The following is an 18,681-nucleotide window of genomic DNA, read 5'->3' as shown; positions in this document are numbered from 1 at the left end:
TCCAGTTTGGGCGTGTGCAAGTACATACCCTCAAAAACCTGGGTTTCTGATCGTGTGGATGAAAGTTGTAAAATAAGTGGTTTTGCACCATTCACATAATACGGCAATGGCACTTATTAAGAGGATTGCAAATCCCATGATATCCCCTTAGACATGGCTGGAGTGCTGGAATCATAACAACTGAAAGGATCCCGCTGAGATCCTGAGGTGGTGCCACAAAAAATTTTTTTTAAAGTAATGCATAACATTGAAAACAAAACTGTTCAGCTACCTCATAGAGATGATTCAAGTGCAATTCAAAGAAAAGCTCATGTCACTGGTTTTGGATTAATTCTGGTCATCATCAAACTCACAGGAAACAATGGCCTTTTTCTTATTTCCCATAGGAAAAAAATGAGAAACGGGTTAACATAATTATATATCTTTCTGCTTATTTTGTACCCTGTAACAGATGTGGGAACAGAAGCAGCTTTCTTGCTGGCTTCTCCAGAGGATGGAGAATGTTAATACTCGTAACAATTGCTATTGTTCCACTTGTTTTCCAGCACAGACATTGTTATGTGTCCCTTGAATCCTGATTTTTAACACTAATGGCTGTTGCATTTTAATTATGTCTGATCAAAATACTAGATGTTTCTCAGGACAAAGATAGTTTATTACCTGGAAGAAAATTAGGGGCTCTGCCTCTCTGTATCTGAAGTTGCATGCTGCTACTCATATAGATGAAGAATGACAGGGTCAGGGGTGCATATGTGCCTATGGAGGTTCGTTGAGATGCACACTGGCCAGTGCTTTACTGATGTTCTGAAATGGTGCATATTCCCATCTAGGGATGCTAGCATCCAGGTGGGGCCTGGAATTACAGCTCATCTCCAGATGAGATCAGTTTGTCTTGAAGAAAGTGATGCTTTGGAGGGTGGAATATCTGGCATTGAGGTCCCTGTCCTCTCCAGGGTACACATCTAAATCTCTAGGAGTTACCCACCCTGTGTCTGGCAACCCTCCCCCAGCATCCCCTGCCAGTGGCTGGGGGAAATCTGGCAATCCTATTCCTATCTGGTAATTTGTGCTAGAATAGATCTTTGTGCATTTTTTTGCATGTGTTACTATTTACACCTACGGAGCTTCACTATTTCTAGATCAGGATCAACACATTTCAAATTGTGAATGAGATTCTAGACAAGGGCCCCGCAACCTTTTTGACCCTGTGGACACCTTCGAATTCTGACACACGTTGGTGGTTGTTGCCACAAAATGGCTACTGCAAGAGCCAGCCCCGAAATGGCCACTGCAGGTTGTGGTCATTCACACAGTGAAGATTTGGCCTGGTGGCAGTCAAATCTCCAAAGGCCAAGCAGAAGCCTATCCAGGCAAAAGTTTAACCTGCCCACGTCCATTTTCTAAAAGCGCTTGGCGAACCCCAGGAGAATTTTTGGTGGGCTTCAAACCTCCCATTGGGGACCCCCTTTCTAGACAGTGAAATAATGCGGATCATTGGTTAATTTCAAATAATTTTGACAATGTGATGGCTTTAAATGAGAATGCAATTAGACGTTGATTTAAGCCCCCCCTCCTTTGCTGACTGGTACTAAAAGAAGAAAGTAAGAAGGTATAAAGACTCTTTCACATAGTAAATGTTTATTCCTTCCCATTATGTGAAACCAAACATGTTTGTAGAAGGATGCTGATAGCTGTGTCGATCAGTTATACAACGCCAGCAACTTCTTTGAAATTGTACTTGGTATTTACATTGCCCTTGATCTCTCTTACTGTGTTGTTTTGTGCGAGAATTAGAAACCTGCGTCCTCAAGGGTGTATCCTTAACACAGCCTGCCGACAGCTGATAACCACAAGCTTATTCAGACTGCAACTGTCTTGATGTGATCCTTTGTGCTCCCTGTTATTGATACTGGTTTCTTCTCTTTTTTTCCCTCCCCTCTTTATACAATCCTTTTGAATTAATTGCTCATACTAATGTTGCTCTGTTGTGCACATCCCATCTCTCCATAATGATGGATCCTAAACATTCAATGCTCTTTGTTGGGTTTTGATCCTATGACTCACAGTGAATCTCCATTGGCGTAAGTAGACTTATGTTTCCAACTTCATAGAATGAAAGACGTGCATAGTATAAACCTATCTTTATACATATATATAAATATATTTAAATATATATATATATATATAAGGTCCACTTCTTTCAGATTTTAGAGGCATTCTAGCATGTGACAGCATGGCACTACCAGTGCGATCCTAAGCAGTTATACCGTTCAGTGGATTAAAATGGGTGTATCTCTTCTTAGGATTGCAGTATAAATCATCTATAGCAAACTCATAACTTGAAAAAAAATCATTGCTGATTGTGTAGAATTTTAATCACCCAGTGGACATCTGTTAGATTAGCCTGTGTCTTTGGATGGTAGAGGAGTTGGCATGCTCTCCTTCCCATCCATCAAGTAGATAATGTCAGGCATGATGTGAGTGGTCCCCATGCTCAGTCGTGCAAACACAACCTCACTCCTTTTAATGGGGTGAGAATTGACTGAACTGGCCTTTTAATATTGGAAATCCATGTGCATCATATGGAAGGTTCTCTGGGTGACAGATAAAGGAGGGAAGGTCCACTTCCACCATGCTAGCCCAGTAAATATCCAAACTGTATCGATATTTTGTTGAAAAGTCTCTATTGCATTTATTCAGACAGTCTTTGAGGTAGGAGTGCTGAGCTGTGTGCTATGAAGAGCTCTCTAAATGTGCTTTGTTTAAAGCATCATCTCTCCGCATAGTTTTCCCCCATTTGTTGTGCTTCCTAATTTCTTACTTTTCAGTGTTTTGCACAATAGATTTCATTCTGTGCTCTGTATGTAACATGTTTTGGCTAGATCCCTGTAATCTCATTGGCAAGATTATATTGGTTTGCTTAAACAAAGCAATCTGAATTTCACATGTGAAATATTGATTTTCCTACCTTTTATACTCTGCATTTTTCTGGCTCCTTTCTGCTGCATTTTCTTAAATGAAGAGAGCAAAGTGATTTTCAGGTGTTAAATTTCAGAGATTAGTTCTCAGAGCAGGATTTAACTCCATGCTTTTGAAAAAATTTGGTTCCATTTTGTATTAGTTTATGAGAATTTTGAACCAAAGAAGTGATGAAGAGAGGCCTGGGTATTGATTGAGGTGATGATAAATATTTATTCTGCTGGAAAATTCTGGTCTTATAATTTTCTTCCTGGCACTGAGAGACACAGGCTGGGAATCCTAAAAACACGTTCCTAGAGTTAGTCCCATTAAATAAATGGAACTTACTTATGGATATGTTTGTTTATGATGCTGGATCGTCCAGGAAAGTGCATACCAGCTGGGGGAGAGATAGCTACACAGCTATATCTCATGCTGTTTCTTTCTTTTTTAAAACTTATTTACTTCATTTATAGTCTGTCTTTTTCACCATGGCACAAGGTGAATTACAGAATTTCAATCAAATCAGAGTTTTTATCACTTCTGTCGTATTTCTGCCCCATCCCCGTAGGACAGTTTAAACCATCCCCGTAGGACTGTACTTCACAAATGCACAGGACAGTTTTAAATTTTTGAAGGAATAATATAAATTCACTACAAAAACCAAGAAGTTTCACCCAAATTTTTAAAGTAGTAAAACCCGTAATTGTTACAGTGTGTCAGGAAAACATTTAAATAATAGGCATTTAGCACAAGTAATCAACATCTGGTGATATTCTAACTTGAGAGTCCACATTCTGAATATGTTACTGAGACTTGGTTCTACCTTTAAGCAATGAGATTAGGAACAACAACAAAAAGTACTTCTTCATACAACATGGTCATTGTCTTGTTAGCATAAGGTGATAGCCAGAAGGACCCTAGTATGATCCAGCAAAGCCACTGAAAATTGCATTGGTGTTTGGGCTCAGTAGATTCCTCTTCCAACAAGTTTGAATGCTGGGTTGTTCTTTTTTTTCTGCAGTACCTGTTGCTTTTTATGTATGTTATGATTTTTTGAAATTATCTTGATCATAGAGTTCTTGTGCCTCTACCTACCTCAGACTGGAATATGCCCAGCCAAATTTCTGGGGTGTACGCACACTTCAAGGGAAGTCAGTCAGAGACATTTTAGCAACAGGATGAACAGTTATAAGTACCAGCCAATTTATTGCCTGTGATTTGTTTCTATGACAGCCATAAAAAGGAGGCTTTTTTTGTTTAGTCACATTGGGGTTATTTTTAACTGACAATATTATAGAATGAAAACCAACAGATATGTGATTTCAGAATTCTAACATGTAATCAAATTTGCTAATAGATTTACTTCAAAATGGGTAATAGAAAATCCTGATAATATGTAGTTATTTTGAAGTCTTTGTTTAGCTCAGGGGTGGCCAAACTGTGGTTCTCCAGATGTTCAAGGACTACAGTTTCCATGGACAGGCAAAGGCTCATGGGAATTGTAGTCCATGGACATTTGGAGAGACACAGTTTGGCCACTCCTGATCTGGCTGAATCTGCAAAGGCATCTTCTGTTTTAACAGCTTAGGTTTTAGTCGAGAGGCACAAGATTTTTGGGTTATGAATTTTTGTGAGTCAAGCTCCATTGGGCAGATAGACCAATCGTGTTGGTCTGTAAGGTATTACTGAACTCAAATCCAGCTATTCTTATGCAGACCAACACAGCTACCCTCTGAAACTGTTTTAATGGGCTCTTAACTGTTCATCATTTTAATCTGGAAATCCTTTATGATATAAAAGGAAAGCCATTCAAATTGGAATGTCTCACAGCCATTTGCTAGCAATCTGTTTATGACCTTCATGTTATAACTGTGGGGTTTATTATTCCAGTCCCATCCTTTTGCAGCTGTGATTCTTAGCGTCACCCACAACTGGGTGTGTAGCTTCTGCCAGTTAAGGTCCTTCTCAGTCCATGGAAAGGGTAACTTCTTTAAGTACATCAGGAATTGTAAAAACATGTCACTGGGTCTGAAAGTGTCAGGACCAGTCTACATATCCTGAAAAATTACATGTTATGGAGTTCTCAAGGTGACCTCATGGAGATAGCAGCTTCCTGGGCCCTGTATCCATGGCCTGATAGGTCACAGACTGGCCAAGTAACCACTCAAGTGTTGGGACCATGGGTGTTTCCATGCAGCTCTCACTATTCTCTAGAAACTGCTTATATGAATTAATTGTCCTGATACTTTAGACCATTGGAAGCCATCTGAGACAAGGCAAACACATAGAAGGGTAGATGAACTGACTTGATAATATAACAGAACACCCCATGCAGGTCATCCTTCCCTAGAATATGGGAAAGGAAGCAATTTAAAGTTTCTCTCTTTCAGTCCACTAGTTCTTCTGTTATACCAAAAGAACACTATACCAGAAGAACACTATACCACCAGACTTCTGGGAAAGAAATTGGCTGTGGAGGGAGGGATCCACACACAAATAGCAGGAAGGTGCTGGGAAGGGAGGGTGAAATCCACATAAGCTGTTTTACAGTGCACCTCTTTCTGCATTGCAGTAGCCTCCCAGTTAAAGATCCTCATGTAGACAGTGCCTCTGCAGTATATCAGGCTGTACTTAAAACTCAGCACAAACCTGAAGATGAGCTTGATGATTGGAGTCGCCGTTCTTCCCACCTCCAGTCCAAGTCCTTCCGCATACTGGCTCAGATGACGGGAACAGAGTACAGTAAGTCAGGCTGGGAAGCCCCAGTTTGCACATCTTTAACACAGTTTCCTTTTGCACCTTTGCACACCCATTGTTTGTAGATAGCCTCTCTGGTGTGTCGGTCGATCTTTAGGGAGCTTTTTTTAAAGCCAAAGGTTGGCTTTGTCACAAGACAAATCCTTTATCTGGATCTGTGGACTGGATCTGTGGATCTGGTGGCAAGCTATACAAATGAAAGACAGTCCTGGAGTTGATTCTACTTTTATTAATATTTAAATTAATACAGTTTCTTACATAAACAAGAAACCTAGTAGAACTTCCAAAGAAGTCAAACAATGAAGTTTTAGTAAAAAAAAAACATGTATCCCAATAAAACACTATTCTCTCTCACACCGCCCATAGTTCCATTTGGGTTTTCTAAAAGAGAGAGATGGAAAGTTAGACTACTAATAGCACAATCCCAAACAATGTTTCAGATTGCCCTATTAGTAACCTAACTGCAACAGCCTTAATTGTGAAGCGGAATGCAAGTGGAAAAACTCAAAGTGGCTGTTCAATTGTCAAGTGGGTTAAAAGAACGTGGAATTCTCCAAAGCTAATTTAAAGTTATTTCAGAAAGTAAGAGATATTAGAATTTTGTCCCCCATATTTTAATTAGGGATCATTCAAGTCACTGAGCCGTTGACTAACCACACAAGTAGGTTAGGATTGTTCAGACAGCAAATTCTTTATGAAGAGATCTGCCCTGAAACTTCAATACAAAAACACAAAATCATATTTCTGCTACCTCTACGCTTTACATACAGTTTATTGAATCCGTTACTAATGATTTACATATATACCTGCATCAGCATCTGTCAGATTTAGGATATACCAAGCAACCTTCTCCCTGCTTCCCTTCATTGTTAGCGCATGAACTCCACCCAGTCCTCTTGTATTTTTTGTCCTCTAATGGAGTCAATTTCTCACCTGCAGTGCAAGACCCAGACGAAGACGCCCTGAGGAGATCAAGGTAGGCGCCTAGCAGCAAGCACTATGGCCTTCTCTTGACTGATAACAAATACTCAGTTCTCTAAAACTGGCATTAATTTGGACAGTTCCAAGTAAATCAGATTTATGTTCTAATACGTTTAATCAAATCACTAAATAGAAAGCGCGGTTGGCTTAACAACTGGCAAGAAGCTCTAGGCTGAGACACTGAGAGAGCAGCAGTGCTCCTAATGGGCACACCCAGTCCTGTGAACCCTTTGCACAATGATTTCCCATTCGTTTCCGGTGGGACGGCTTTGTGTGACGGACTTGTGGGTCCCGCATGCCTGTGATTGCCCTCCATTTTATAACTAGAGAGAAATGAACAAGATGGTGTGGTCTAGTGTTGAAATTTTGATGAGCAATTTATTTGGATGACTCTGCGATTGACATTTGTTTCAATGGAGATGCACAGATGATAACGGTAAAGGAGTTGTTACCAATGATATGAACTAAAAAAAACAAAACAAAACCTCACTTCATTTTGCTGATAACTATGTTGGGCCCAAACCTCACCCTCCCCAAACCCAACGACAACCCAATCAAAGTTTTATTGGGATTTGTTTCTTCTTATAACAATGCAGTACGAGCACACAGGACTGCTTTTGCTACTAGAGTAAAGTTTGTCTGCTTTTGATACTCAGGACCTCAAATATTCTTTTGTTTTAAAGCTATTGTGGTTGGCTAATTTGAGCGGGCTACCGGCTTCGTGTCGTATACTTGATTCACTTTAATCCTGACTAGAAAAACCTGGACCTTAATCTGCTGTCTCATTGAAATATCTTGATTTCCCTGAGTGTATTCTTCTGAGCAAGGCCTTGGGTTTGTGATCTGTCTGATACTTCTGTCTTGCCAATGTGCCAGCTGTACTGCTGCATTATTGACATCTGATCTCTGTGAATCTTCTATATATATTCCTTTCCCAATTTATAACAGTCATTTGAAAAGTATACTTGTATGTAAATATGGCTTCCAGTACCATCCACTTTGCATTGCAAGTGACAAATATTTACACAAGTGTTGCTGCCACTAAACTATTTATGTACCAAAATCTTCCCTTATTACAGCAGAATACTTAGAGATGGAAGATTACAAGGCATTTTCATTTAGTAATTCATAGGCAGTCTACATATGCATTGTCAAATTTGATAATCAGGCATACAGAGGGCATATACCCTAGAGTATATCTGCACTCTAAAGCTGTAGGTAATTCACATACGTTAGAAGTTTTTGTGCTGTTTGGTATTCTGATTTTATTTAGCTATGTCTAGCCCAGATTAAAATGCTTGTTCATACAGGAGAGGACAAGTTTCAACTTGGTGGCATCACATTCTACCTACGCTGTCTTAGGCATTCAGGCTCTTGTTTTTGTCATGGAGAATCCATTGATCATAGCTGGTTAGTTAGTTTTACATACAATATGTTGGATCCCATCTCAGTTCCATTCATGGAATTTCAACTTCTCTCCCTCCCACTGCAGATTTAAAAACCCTCCTAAATGCTGCTGCAAGGGAGCCCAATGAGGGGAGATTGGTAGGGGGAATTGGCTGAAATCACTATTCCCCTTGTGCTTGGGGATTCCCCCCCCCAAGTGACCCTATATAATGGGCTTCTGTAACTGGTCACTAAGTCCTGCTAGATTTCAGCTTTCCTCACCCAACCTTGCAAATGTATTCATTCATAATTTAAAATGTTGGATGGTAAAGGTAGACTCTTGTGTCATAATCTTCTAAAATATGCTCTCCAGTATATGGATTCTTTACATTATATATGGCCTCCTTTAGCCAGTGGCAAAGGAAGCAGTGGTTCTTCCCATTTTCACAATAGTTTCAGACTGAGGAACTATTCAAATGACTGTTTGGGGGGACAGTCTCCAAAAGATGTCTCCCCTTTATCATTCATGTAGCAAAACAGTCTTGAAAAAGCCCACCCATTTATATAACACTGCAAGTTACTATGCCATCCTGAAAAAAATTATTGTTTCCTGGTGTGCAACATGCCGTAGATCTTTCTCTCCACCCTTCCCCCCAAAAACAGTGCAAAGATAATATCTCCTTAAAGGGGGTCTTCAGAATTGGCTTTGGCACAAGCTAAACTACTGCAGGATTTGACATATAAATGTTCAGAATTTCCATGCAGAAGAAGATTTGCTTGCTGGTGTGATACTGTTTTTTGGTGTTCCGTCTCCTCTGTGTTGGAGCTTTGCGCTGCGTGGAAGATCATAATGGCTGGATAAAGCTTTATCCAGCACCCTATTTCCTTGTAGTATTTTCGGTTTGAACACTTCTGGGGTTTTGGAGTACGATTCCCCCGCAGAAAGATGCATACATTGCACTTTCATGCCCATCATTCTCAACAATGGGTCACAATTAAGGCTGCCATTTTGCCTCAGGGAAGGCTCAACAAGCACATATACATTCCAATAAAGTTGACTTCTGCCGTACTAAATGTATTGTAGTCTTTCATTTAATCTGGAAGAAATGGTACATCTTCACATCATAAATCACAGTGAGATGAAAAATGCCTTCCCTTTAACATCGTAGAGCAGAGTGAGTAAGAACTAGCCCCGCGGATATAGCCAGTTTCACAAGTCTTCCTCAGCTCTTTCATATTACATGCAGCCTCACAAAGTCAGAATGAGCACCTAGACTCTTGTACCCTTTATTCCTGGGGGAAATTTTTAAAAAATATCATTGACATTGGCACGATGGCACTTCCCATGAAAAACCATATGTAACATCAGTCTGCTCTAACAATCTCTGGAAAAGCTGTGATTTTACCAGTGAGGTTACAGCATTTGCTAGAGAGGTGTGATGTCATTTCCTAGTTTTCCCAGAAGTTATATCATGCCATCGTTGCTGGTGCCCCATACACCTGCCCTCCCCTTGGACTCCCATCAATTACCCTGCCATGCCTGGTAACCCTGTTCACAACTGGTTATTAAGGTATTGGACTATATGGGGCTTTTGTTGTATGCTTCCTTGCCCATGCTTTTTGTCACTGCCTGCCACTGGTAACATGCTCAGTATGTCAGGACATGGCAAAAATTGTACTAAGCTTATGGTGGTTAAAGAGGGAACTTGAGACAGTCCAATGAACCTCTTAGAATGTGCAGTGCTTGTGACATGTGGTCTATCCAGTTACTGCTACCACCTGCGATATCTCTTCCTTTTTTTCCAAAGATACCCACAAGTATGCTCTGGTTAGGCTATATTAATATTGTGTGGTAATTAATAGCATCAAATGCTAGATGTAGATACTGATTAAGGAAATGGATCTACTAATATATTTAAAATAACAGAACAATTTGGAACTGAATGTATACTAAGTCAAAAGGAATAGCAGAAGAATTAGTATTTAAACAAGAAAGCAAGACCTACTGTTAACTCGCTGTTTAGGCCCTTTATGTTTTCATTATTGTCCATCACATATACTTTCTTTGGATGCAGCTGTTCTAGAACTGGTTTTATTCTTGGTATTTTCCCTCCCTTTTCTCTTCAACCCTATCTTTGCCCCAGGGCCACTAACTGACTTTAACTGACCCGCTCAGAAAAATTTCAAACACCCATATGACGTATCATAGATGAAACAAGAGTAACCAATCTTGGTTCAGTTCCAACCTCCTTCTTCTAAACTCAGCATAATCACCCCCTCCCTTTTCCTTTTAAATTATTTTGTCATACTTCTCCCGCTGGGCCTATCCCCTGAGGGACCTCCCCACCCCCCAGCATGTGCTTCTTATATCATTAGCAAATAACTTTTAAAAAAACCCTGGTTTCCACTGTTTATGCTATTTGTTGTTTGTGCTTCTTTCTGCTTGGACAGAAACCAAGGCCCTGTTCATCACAACTTTGAAACTGGGTTCTTTTTGATCCCAGAATTGTTTTTCTAATTCAGGGATTACAATTCATAAGAACCTGAACCTGCTTTCTGGTCGGTGAGAGCTAATTCTGTAGTTATCCAAGTGCCGCTTTCAGGGTTGGACTTTGCCACGGTCCCCTGCAGGCTTAACAATGGCCTCCTCCAAAGCTGGTTGCAATTAGCAGTGAGACTTACTGCAGAATAAGTATGCATAGAACCAGGTTGTACAGTGAGTATTTAGAAACAGTGGGAAGAAATGAGACACTATGGCTGAATGTTCCATCTGTGCTTTGCATTTGAGGTATTTGTTGAAAGTATGGAAGGGGCTTCCATTAGACCGGTGGTTCTCAACCTGGGGGTCAGGACCTCTTTGGGGGGTGAACGACCCTTTCACAGGGGTCGCTGCAGGGTGAGCAGCTTGGCCTGGAAGGGGGGCACCGCCACTGTTGCCGCTCCTCATAAATGTGCCCACCAATTTACATGCAATTTATAATAAATTTATTTACAATCATGAACAATGGATCTTCACACCATTGGTCAGTTTCAGTTTAATTTCTGTGAAAGAACACTTGCATAATTTTATGGTTGGGGGTCACCACAACATGAGGAACTGTATTAAAGGGTTGCGGGATTAGGAAGGTTGAGAACCACTGCATTAGACCATGACGCTGAGGGTCCTAAAATGGTACCAGTGTACTATTGGCTTCTTTTATAGGAGTTCCCAGAAAGTTTTCTAAACAGCTTTTGCTTCTCCAGCTGTGGGCAAGGCAATATCACATGTTGCAGGGCCCTTCTGTTGGTCACCTGCATGTAAGGGGAGAAGTAGGCGGAAGAGATGTAGGCAGGCAGGTGCCAACGAGATTTGATTCCCATTAGCATCCTGTGGTTCAGCAGCATCTGTGCAGAACAAAGACTCAGGAGAAAGTCAATGGAAATGGTTAGCCTGACAGCTGGGAGAAATAATGGCAGCAAGCTGAACTAATAAGAAAGGAAGTAGCAGGCGGAGAAGGTCAAGGATAAACTGGGCCCTTTATTAGCTTTGGCTTAGATGTCTAGTAGCGGGTTGGATCCTGCAATCCATGAGGACAGAAACCTTCCCAGTTCCAGGATCAGGATGGGGAGGAGGTAGTATTGTGAGACTGGAACTGGCAAATCCCCAGAGACTGGAGGGAGTGGAAACTCACTGGAACATGTCATGTTCATGTGACATCATCATTTGGCTTCTACCATAGAGTTTTTGCCCAAATACCAGAGCATTACCCCAATATTCCCAACATGGTAATGTCAGTTCTGGGTCATGTGGCCAGCGATATAGATATGTCATTACACAATGGCTGGATTTTCATCTCTTTTGGGGTTAGCTCCCTCCCCCAAAAGCATTTAGACAAAAACTCTATGGTAAATTTTTTTCTACTCTAGAGTTTTTGTCCAAATGCCAGACCATCACCCTGATGCCTTGGATTTGATGATGGTACTGCTGGGTCACATGGGCAGCGATGTGGACATGTCACTGCATGTTGGATGGATCTTCCTCATTTTGGGGGTGAGTTCCTCCCACCAGCCAGCTGATTGGTGGCAGAGTGGTAGGACCTGGCAGTGGGAGAGCCCTACCTCCATGGGGGAGGTGGGGATGGGATGGGGTCTAGTAATACGTAATAGAAGCAAAATTATATAAATAGAGTGGAATCGATACTAGACAAAACACACAAAGGAAGAAGCCTGCCAGAAATCAACAAAGCTCCCTCCTGCAGTTATCTTACTTAGACCCTACTCTATTTTAAACTCTGATTCATGCAGTGTCACATATCTTAGGTTGACTGTATTTGGGATAGATATTTGAGGGAGTAGAGAATCTACTTTCAAACTTTATTTGCAGACTCTTCTTTTTTAGTGATGAAATTAATTTAAAAAACATTATGTTCTACACAGTCTGACAGAACCCTGCCTGAGGAAAGCGGAATTCCTGAGCAGGATATCTCATTAGTTTAGCTCGTTTTCCTATCTAATGCTGCCTAACACAAGGATCTTACATTTTGACCTCCAGGGATGCATAATTGGGGGTGGGATGGGACTTGCTATCAGTAAGAGAAAACCCCAAAGTGAAAGGTCATTGGACTGGCTTCTTTTCTATAAGTCTTTTTCTTCTTCTCTTTCTTACCTACTCACCCCTTTCTACTTTTGAACTCTCCAGCCATTTTGAGCCTGCAGGCACAGCTGGCACTTTGGCAGGGATTGAGTGGCAAGTGCCATCCCAAAATGGCTGCCACAAGAGGTGGAACTAAAGCTCAAATGGCTGCTACAGGAGGAGGAACTTAATGAAATACCTTCTTCTTCAAACCACCTGTGAGGATGGAAAGCCAGAAAGGAAAATGGAAGCACACACTAAGGAAAGCCCAGGTGTTTATTAGTGGATCCTCCACTGGAAAACCCTTCAATTGGATTGAAAGCAGCCAGTAACACGTCTTATCTACCAGTTGCCCCACCCGTTTTCTGAAAAATTCCATGGGCACCAGGGGAAGTGCTGGCAGGCAGCATGGTGTGCAGCACATTGGGGAACCCTGCTCTCTCTTGTGTCACCACGCACCACCAGGAAAGAGCAATCCCCAGAATTAAAAGAGCAGTCTATGGCACTGAAAAGTGTCAAGCAGATTCTGAGCATCCATCCATTCCCTGTCTGTAAAAGAGAACTAGGAATCTCATAAGATAAAAGAAGCAACATCTGGCAAAAGTATGCCCCTGTCGGTCCAGCTTGCTACAAGACAGAATGAAGTAGCTTTCAGAAAGTGGCAGATTTGCTGCATAAACACAGCCATTTGAACCCACATTGACTTGAATGGATTTTAAAGGATGCGGCACTGTTGGGATATTGATAATAGTACATTGATAATGCAATCTGGTGTGGAATTAGTCCATTCTGTCAATTGAAATCACTGTATTTAGATTGGCGTCACTCTGTAGGGTTGGATGGGTTGTTGGCGTATTGCGATGCTTTTAGTGCAGGAGGGGTGCTGTTAGTGTTTTCTGCTCTGGCACCGAACATCATGGGTCATCACGGGCCCTGTGAGATTAACAAGAAGTTGTACTAGTTCTAGAACTAGAAGTCGTTCTAGTTCTAGTTTTTCTCCTTGCCTTCCCATTAACTGCAATAGAAAACTCTGCATTTAACAGCTAGTCAAACGTATGTCTGATGTACTACGAATAAATACAAGCTGACGTAGATGCTGGAATGTTGAAAAGATTTGCTTTTGTTCTCCTTGCACGATAACACACTTGTTGGGAGTTTGCTGGCAGGAAAACAACAAGGCTATACTAAAAGATCCTAGCAAAAGCAGCCCTGTCATCGAAAAATCAAACTGAGACCAAAGGACAGACATTTGGGTTACATGAAACCAACCATATGAAAGCGAGACCTGAGCCTGATTTTTCTCCAAAAGGCCAATTTTGTCCCCACCCCCTTTTTTGTATCCATTTTTTGAGGCAACTTCAATCCAAATAAATTGCCATTACCCTACTTACAAGACGGGGGAGTGGTGGCCAGCGTCCCTAATCCCTTTCTTCCTTCCTTCCTTCCTCCTTTTCTCTCTTTCTTTTCTCTCCCTGCCCTCTGTCTCTTTCTCCATGCCACAGGGAAAGGTTTGAAACGGAACGTAACAGCCCACGTTTTGCCAAATTGCGCAACTGGCATCACGGCCTTTCGGCGCAAATCCTTAATGTCAAAAGTTAAAAAGTCCAATGCGTAGTAGACAACCGGGCAAGAAATACGTACTCTCAAGGATAAGCCGCTGTCCTGAGTTTAGCGCCTAGGAGCATCCCATGTTTTGACATGCTGAAGGCGTAACACTGGTCCCCTTTCCTCAAGCGCTTGCCTTTGTTTTCTGTCGCTAGCTTGGTTTCCCTCCACTGTAAGTCTTCTTCACTGTAAAATGGATTGGATTAGATTAGCCTTAGACATTTCACCAGCGGCTTGAAAATACTGACTGGCTTAATTATTGTTATTTCTCGCTTTTATCTAGTAAGGCTATAAAATGGAAAGACTGGCAGGATGCTCTGAGTAGCACATATATAAATATATATATATAAATTTCTGCAGGCTGTTACAGATTAAATTCTTTTGGAAGTTAGAAAGGAAAATATTTGTGCCCTAGGGCTCGGGTTTGCCAAATAAGCTGGCCTCTTTGTTGGCATAGATCAAAGATGTCATCTTAGAGAAGACATTTTGGTGTCCCAGGTCTATTTATTTATTTTGTCTGTTGCGTGGGATATGTTTTAAGAGTCAACAGCTAATTTTTTTTGCCTTGGAAACTTGACTCTTGCTATGATCATATATAAAGGTGGACGGAGGTAGCTCAGGAACTAGAGAAGCAAAGGGCCCATGATGGTATCTTGTAAAGTCGATCCAGAAGAAATGAGAATATATGAGCATTTGTGTATTGCGTATTTAAAAGCATGGCATAATTTTAGACAAAGCTTTGTATCTCCTATATTGCTGTCGCTGTGAAACCCACTTTTCTCTGTATATAGCAGTGTGGTTTACCTGAAATAAAGATTCTGAAACAGATGTACTTATGTGCCTTTTTACCTCAAGTATTTTGTTGTTGTGTACAGTCAGAATGATCTCTTTCTAGAAATGGAGGACCAGCCTTCCTACTACCTATCCATAATTGCAAAAGTCCTGGGTTTCTTCAGAACATGGAAGATAAGAGCCCAATTACATAATAATAGTAATACTGAGGGTGGGGATGACAGTTTTGCAACTACCTGTTTGAAGGTTTTCTGAAAGTACACCAGATTTGGCCCAATATTACTCCTGTCTAAGCCATTTAATGGGTTTAGACTGGAGTTACTCTGCAACAGATTGCACTGTTAGGTATCCTAGGGGTGCCATGGGAGGACTTCCTGGGAGCAGCAGAGGCCCAGCTGACTTAAAGTGACATGTCTGTCATTCCCCATATGACCTAGATGTGATGTCCTCATATTGGGGATGTTGGGGTGACACTCTCATGGTTGGGCAAGAATTCTATGGTAAATTTGGTTTCTACTATAGAGTTTTTGTCTAAATGCCAGAGCATCACCCTGATGTTCTGGATGTGATGACAGCACTTCTGGGTCACATGGACAGTGACATGGATATGTCTCTGTACATTGGATGGATCTCCCTCTTTTTCAGGGTATGTTCCCCCCACAAGCCAGCTGATTGGTGGCAGGGAGGTGGGGCCTGGCAGCAGAGGACCTCCCGCCCCACTGTGGAGTCTGGCAACCCAAAGTCCTCCACTTTCCAACCTACCTGCCAAATAGTTGACTGCTACGAATTTTCAGCAAGAACTTACTCCCTATAGGCCTGGCCTCTCCATGACTGAGAAGAATTATTTCAGTGTTCCTAAGTGTCCCTGGCAAAAATTAAGCATGTCCTAAAGCTATCGCAGAAAGAGATGGGAATATTCTGAGGTTAAAGAGAGGACTGCAGGTGGGAGGAATATAATTCTCTAATGCTCACCAAGGAAACAGCACCCTTTAAATGAAATTCTACCCATCAGGCAAAGAGCTGGCTGCATTTCTCTTCTATAAGCTATTTGTTTGTAGGCATTTTTTTTAATGGAGGCACCGTTCACACATGGGATCCCCACCTAGGATTGCCAACCTCCAGATGGGGGCTTGGGGTTCTCTCAGAATTACAACTGATCTCCAGAAAATGGCAACTTCAAAGGAAATATAGTCTCTTCCCAGGGACTACCCCTAATCAATTTCTCAAGCCAGAGTTGCACCCCGTTGCCACCTATAAAGCAGTATAGGCCATTCCACTACTTCATCCATGCATAATTCTGCTTCTTGTGTGGACCAGCCTTTCATAGCAAGTTGGTTAAGGGCAGGGAGGGGATTATGGTGTCAGTCCAAATGCGCACAGAGACTCTAGTTTAACCCTGAATCAAGCTACAGTCCCAAGAGGAATGCAGGTACGGTTTGCATGGGGCAACACCAGCTTTTTAAAAATTTAACCACAGACTTAAATAGGGTTAGTAGTTATTCCCTCTCCCTGGGAAGCAAAAGCTCTCTGATGAGGGCAAAGATTCCGTCAGAGAATTCTCTGCCCTCTTACCCAAATCCAGATTCAATTCCAAGCATTTTCTGGGGGAAGCCATGTCAGTTAAAGTAGCATCAAATCATTGTAGTATAGAATAGAAGTGCATCCTCATCCCATGGTGACTCTCAACTGAAAGCGTCCCCTGATTCTGTTGTAAAGCACTGCGTTTAAAGAGATGTGAGGTGATAAGTCTGTGGTAATTGGTATGTAATTACTCATTCACACAAGCAAAGTAATTCACTTGAAGTTCTGCCTGTCCTGTGCTGATACTTTTGGCCCTTGGCATTCGTGCTAGAAATTCTAACATCTCTGGTTCAAGAGTTGGGTTCAGTGGTTTTCATTCCACCAGACCATCTAACATTGCACATTCTGTCAGGGAAAAAAAAAACAGTTTAGAGTGAAGTATTGCTTGTTGACCTTGGTACTTGCTCACCCTTTTTCTCACAAGTCTGAACTGTCCCTCTCCCTTCTCCCATGCTGTGAGGAACTGCATTTGTTTTCATTATTTCATATCATTCTTTCTCTTTGCGACTTTCACAACTCCCCTGCCGTCATCATTTGGTAGCACTCTTGAGACCAAGAGGTCACCTGGAGGATTTCTGTAGGATCCTCCCATTTGCTTCTCCCCGCTATCAATTTGGATATTTACAAAGCAGTAACTTCACACAGGCTTTATGAAACCAGCTTCCAAAGGTGGTCCTCCGTACCAACCAGCCAAGTGGTGAGGAGATTTGAACCATGCCTGGGTTTCTGATTAAGGGCAGAAGGGTAGTTGAATTCTTTATATCCTGTGCCAGACTGGTGCAAGAGACCAGCAATGACAGTCATTACAGACCTACTGCGTAACTCACCACTTGATAATTGGTAATCATTATTTGCCAGTCATCATTGGGAAGACTGTGTGAATACCAAGATCACACCATTTCCCAGTTGGTTATGTGCACACTGTGGTCAGTTAACAGAGTGACATCCTGTGTTCACCCAGATTTACAGGCCAACTCCTTGACAAGGGGCTCATGGAACTGGATAGAGCCACACACCTCTGTCATTAGGGCAGCAGCAGCAGCACTTAAAATCAGGGAGAGAGCCTGACATCAGTTTAAATAGATAATGCTCATTCTGCACACATTGGATAATCCACTTTCAATGCACTTTAGAAGTAGATTTTCCTGTTTCGCACAGGAAAATCCAGCTGCAAAAGCCCATTGCAAGTGCATTACCCTGCCAGTGCATGCTTTTGCAGCTGTATTTTCCTGTGCGAAACATGAAAATCTAAAGTGCATTATCCAATGTGTGCAGAATGAGTGTAGCATAACTCATCATCATTCAGCTTAGTTCCACATGGACCTTGCCACGTTGTTGTGATGCCAGAAATCACTTTGGAATAGGAGAAACCAGGTATATGATCAAATTCACCCTTAGTTACCATCATTATTAGGTTTCCCCCCTGCTCAATAACTGTAGAGGCCTAATGCTGCTAGAAGCCTAATCTTTGGTCTTGTCTTTGGTCTGGATCATATTGCTTTATTCTGCTGTAAATTTGGCTACTTTGGAAATAAACCATGCTTCCAATTTTTCAAGCTGAATGGGTGTGATAGTTTATTTTATTGGTCCTGCATGCCCTTTGACTCTCACTGTATCCTCTTTAATGCTTCTTTTTATTCACAGTCTACTCCTTCAGCATGCATAGGCACACATGGTCCCACCCCACACTATCTTTTGATTTTCATTCATCGCACCCTTTGAATGCTCAGAGTAGGACTTTGCAGCTGGTTGGTAATTTGGTTTGTCATAGCTTTTCCCCAGGGAATGAGTGTTGTTGACTGGATTTCCCATTCCAGATCTGAAGTCTTAGGATGCCTGATACGTGTGCTTTGACTCTCAGGTAGCCGGTTGCTCCTCTCAGTGGCAGTTTTAAGAAAGCAATTAGTTTGGCTGCCCAAAGTGGTGGAGATTTGATGCTGGCAACTCTGCAGACTAAGTGGAATGTTACCAGAAAGTACAACTGGTTTGTGAACTCTCTTTTCATG

At 41.7% G+C, this 18,681-nt stretch overlaps 1 protein-coding gene across 19 annotated transcripts in view; it reads left to right on the top strand.

The window, feature by feature from the left end:
* The window catches only part of LDB3 (LIM domain binding 3), a 159,545-nt gene that overhangs the window by 107,342 nt on the left and 33,522 nt on the right, over positions 1-18,681 (top strand). For 12 of the 19 annotated variants that reach the window (XM_077350594.1, XM_077350608.1, XM_077350609.1 and 9 more), the window contains 3 exons: positions 2,067-2,081; positions 5,534-5,703; positions 6,658-6,694. The exons of 1 other annotated variant lie outside the window; for it this stretch is intronic. In XM_077350594.1, coding sequence (XP_077206709.1) covers positions 2,067-2,081; positions 5,534-5,703; positions 6,658-6,694 — 222 coding nt within the window. Of the gene's footprint in view, positions 1-2,066; positions 2,082-5,533; positions 5,704-6,657; positions 6,695-14,199; positions 15,131-18,681 lie in introns of those variants that run through there. 6 more of the 19 variants (XM_077350607.1, XM_077350602.1, XM_077350598.1 and 3 more) reach the window with 3 other exon arrangements.

This window comes from Paroedura picta, chromosome 8 (genome assembly GCF_049243985.1).
Source record: "Paroedura picta isolate Pp20150507F chromosome 8, Ppicta_v3.0, whole genome shotgun sequence".
NCBI lineage: Eukaryota > Metazoa > Chordata > Lepidosauria > Squamata > Gekkonidae > Paroedura > Paroedura picta.
The sequence above is the reverse complement of the archived record's forward strand: the minus strand, read 5'-3'. Positions and strand labels throughout refer to the sequence as shown.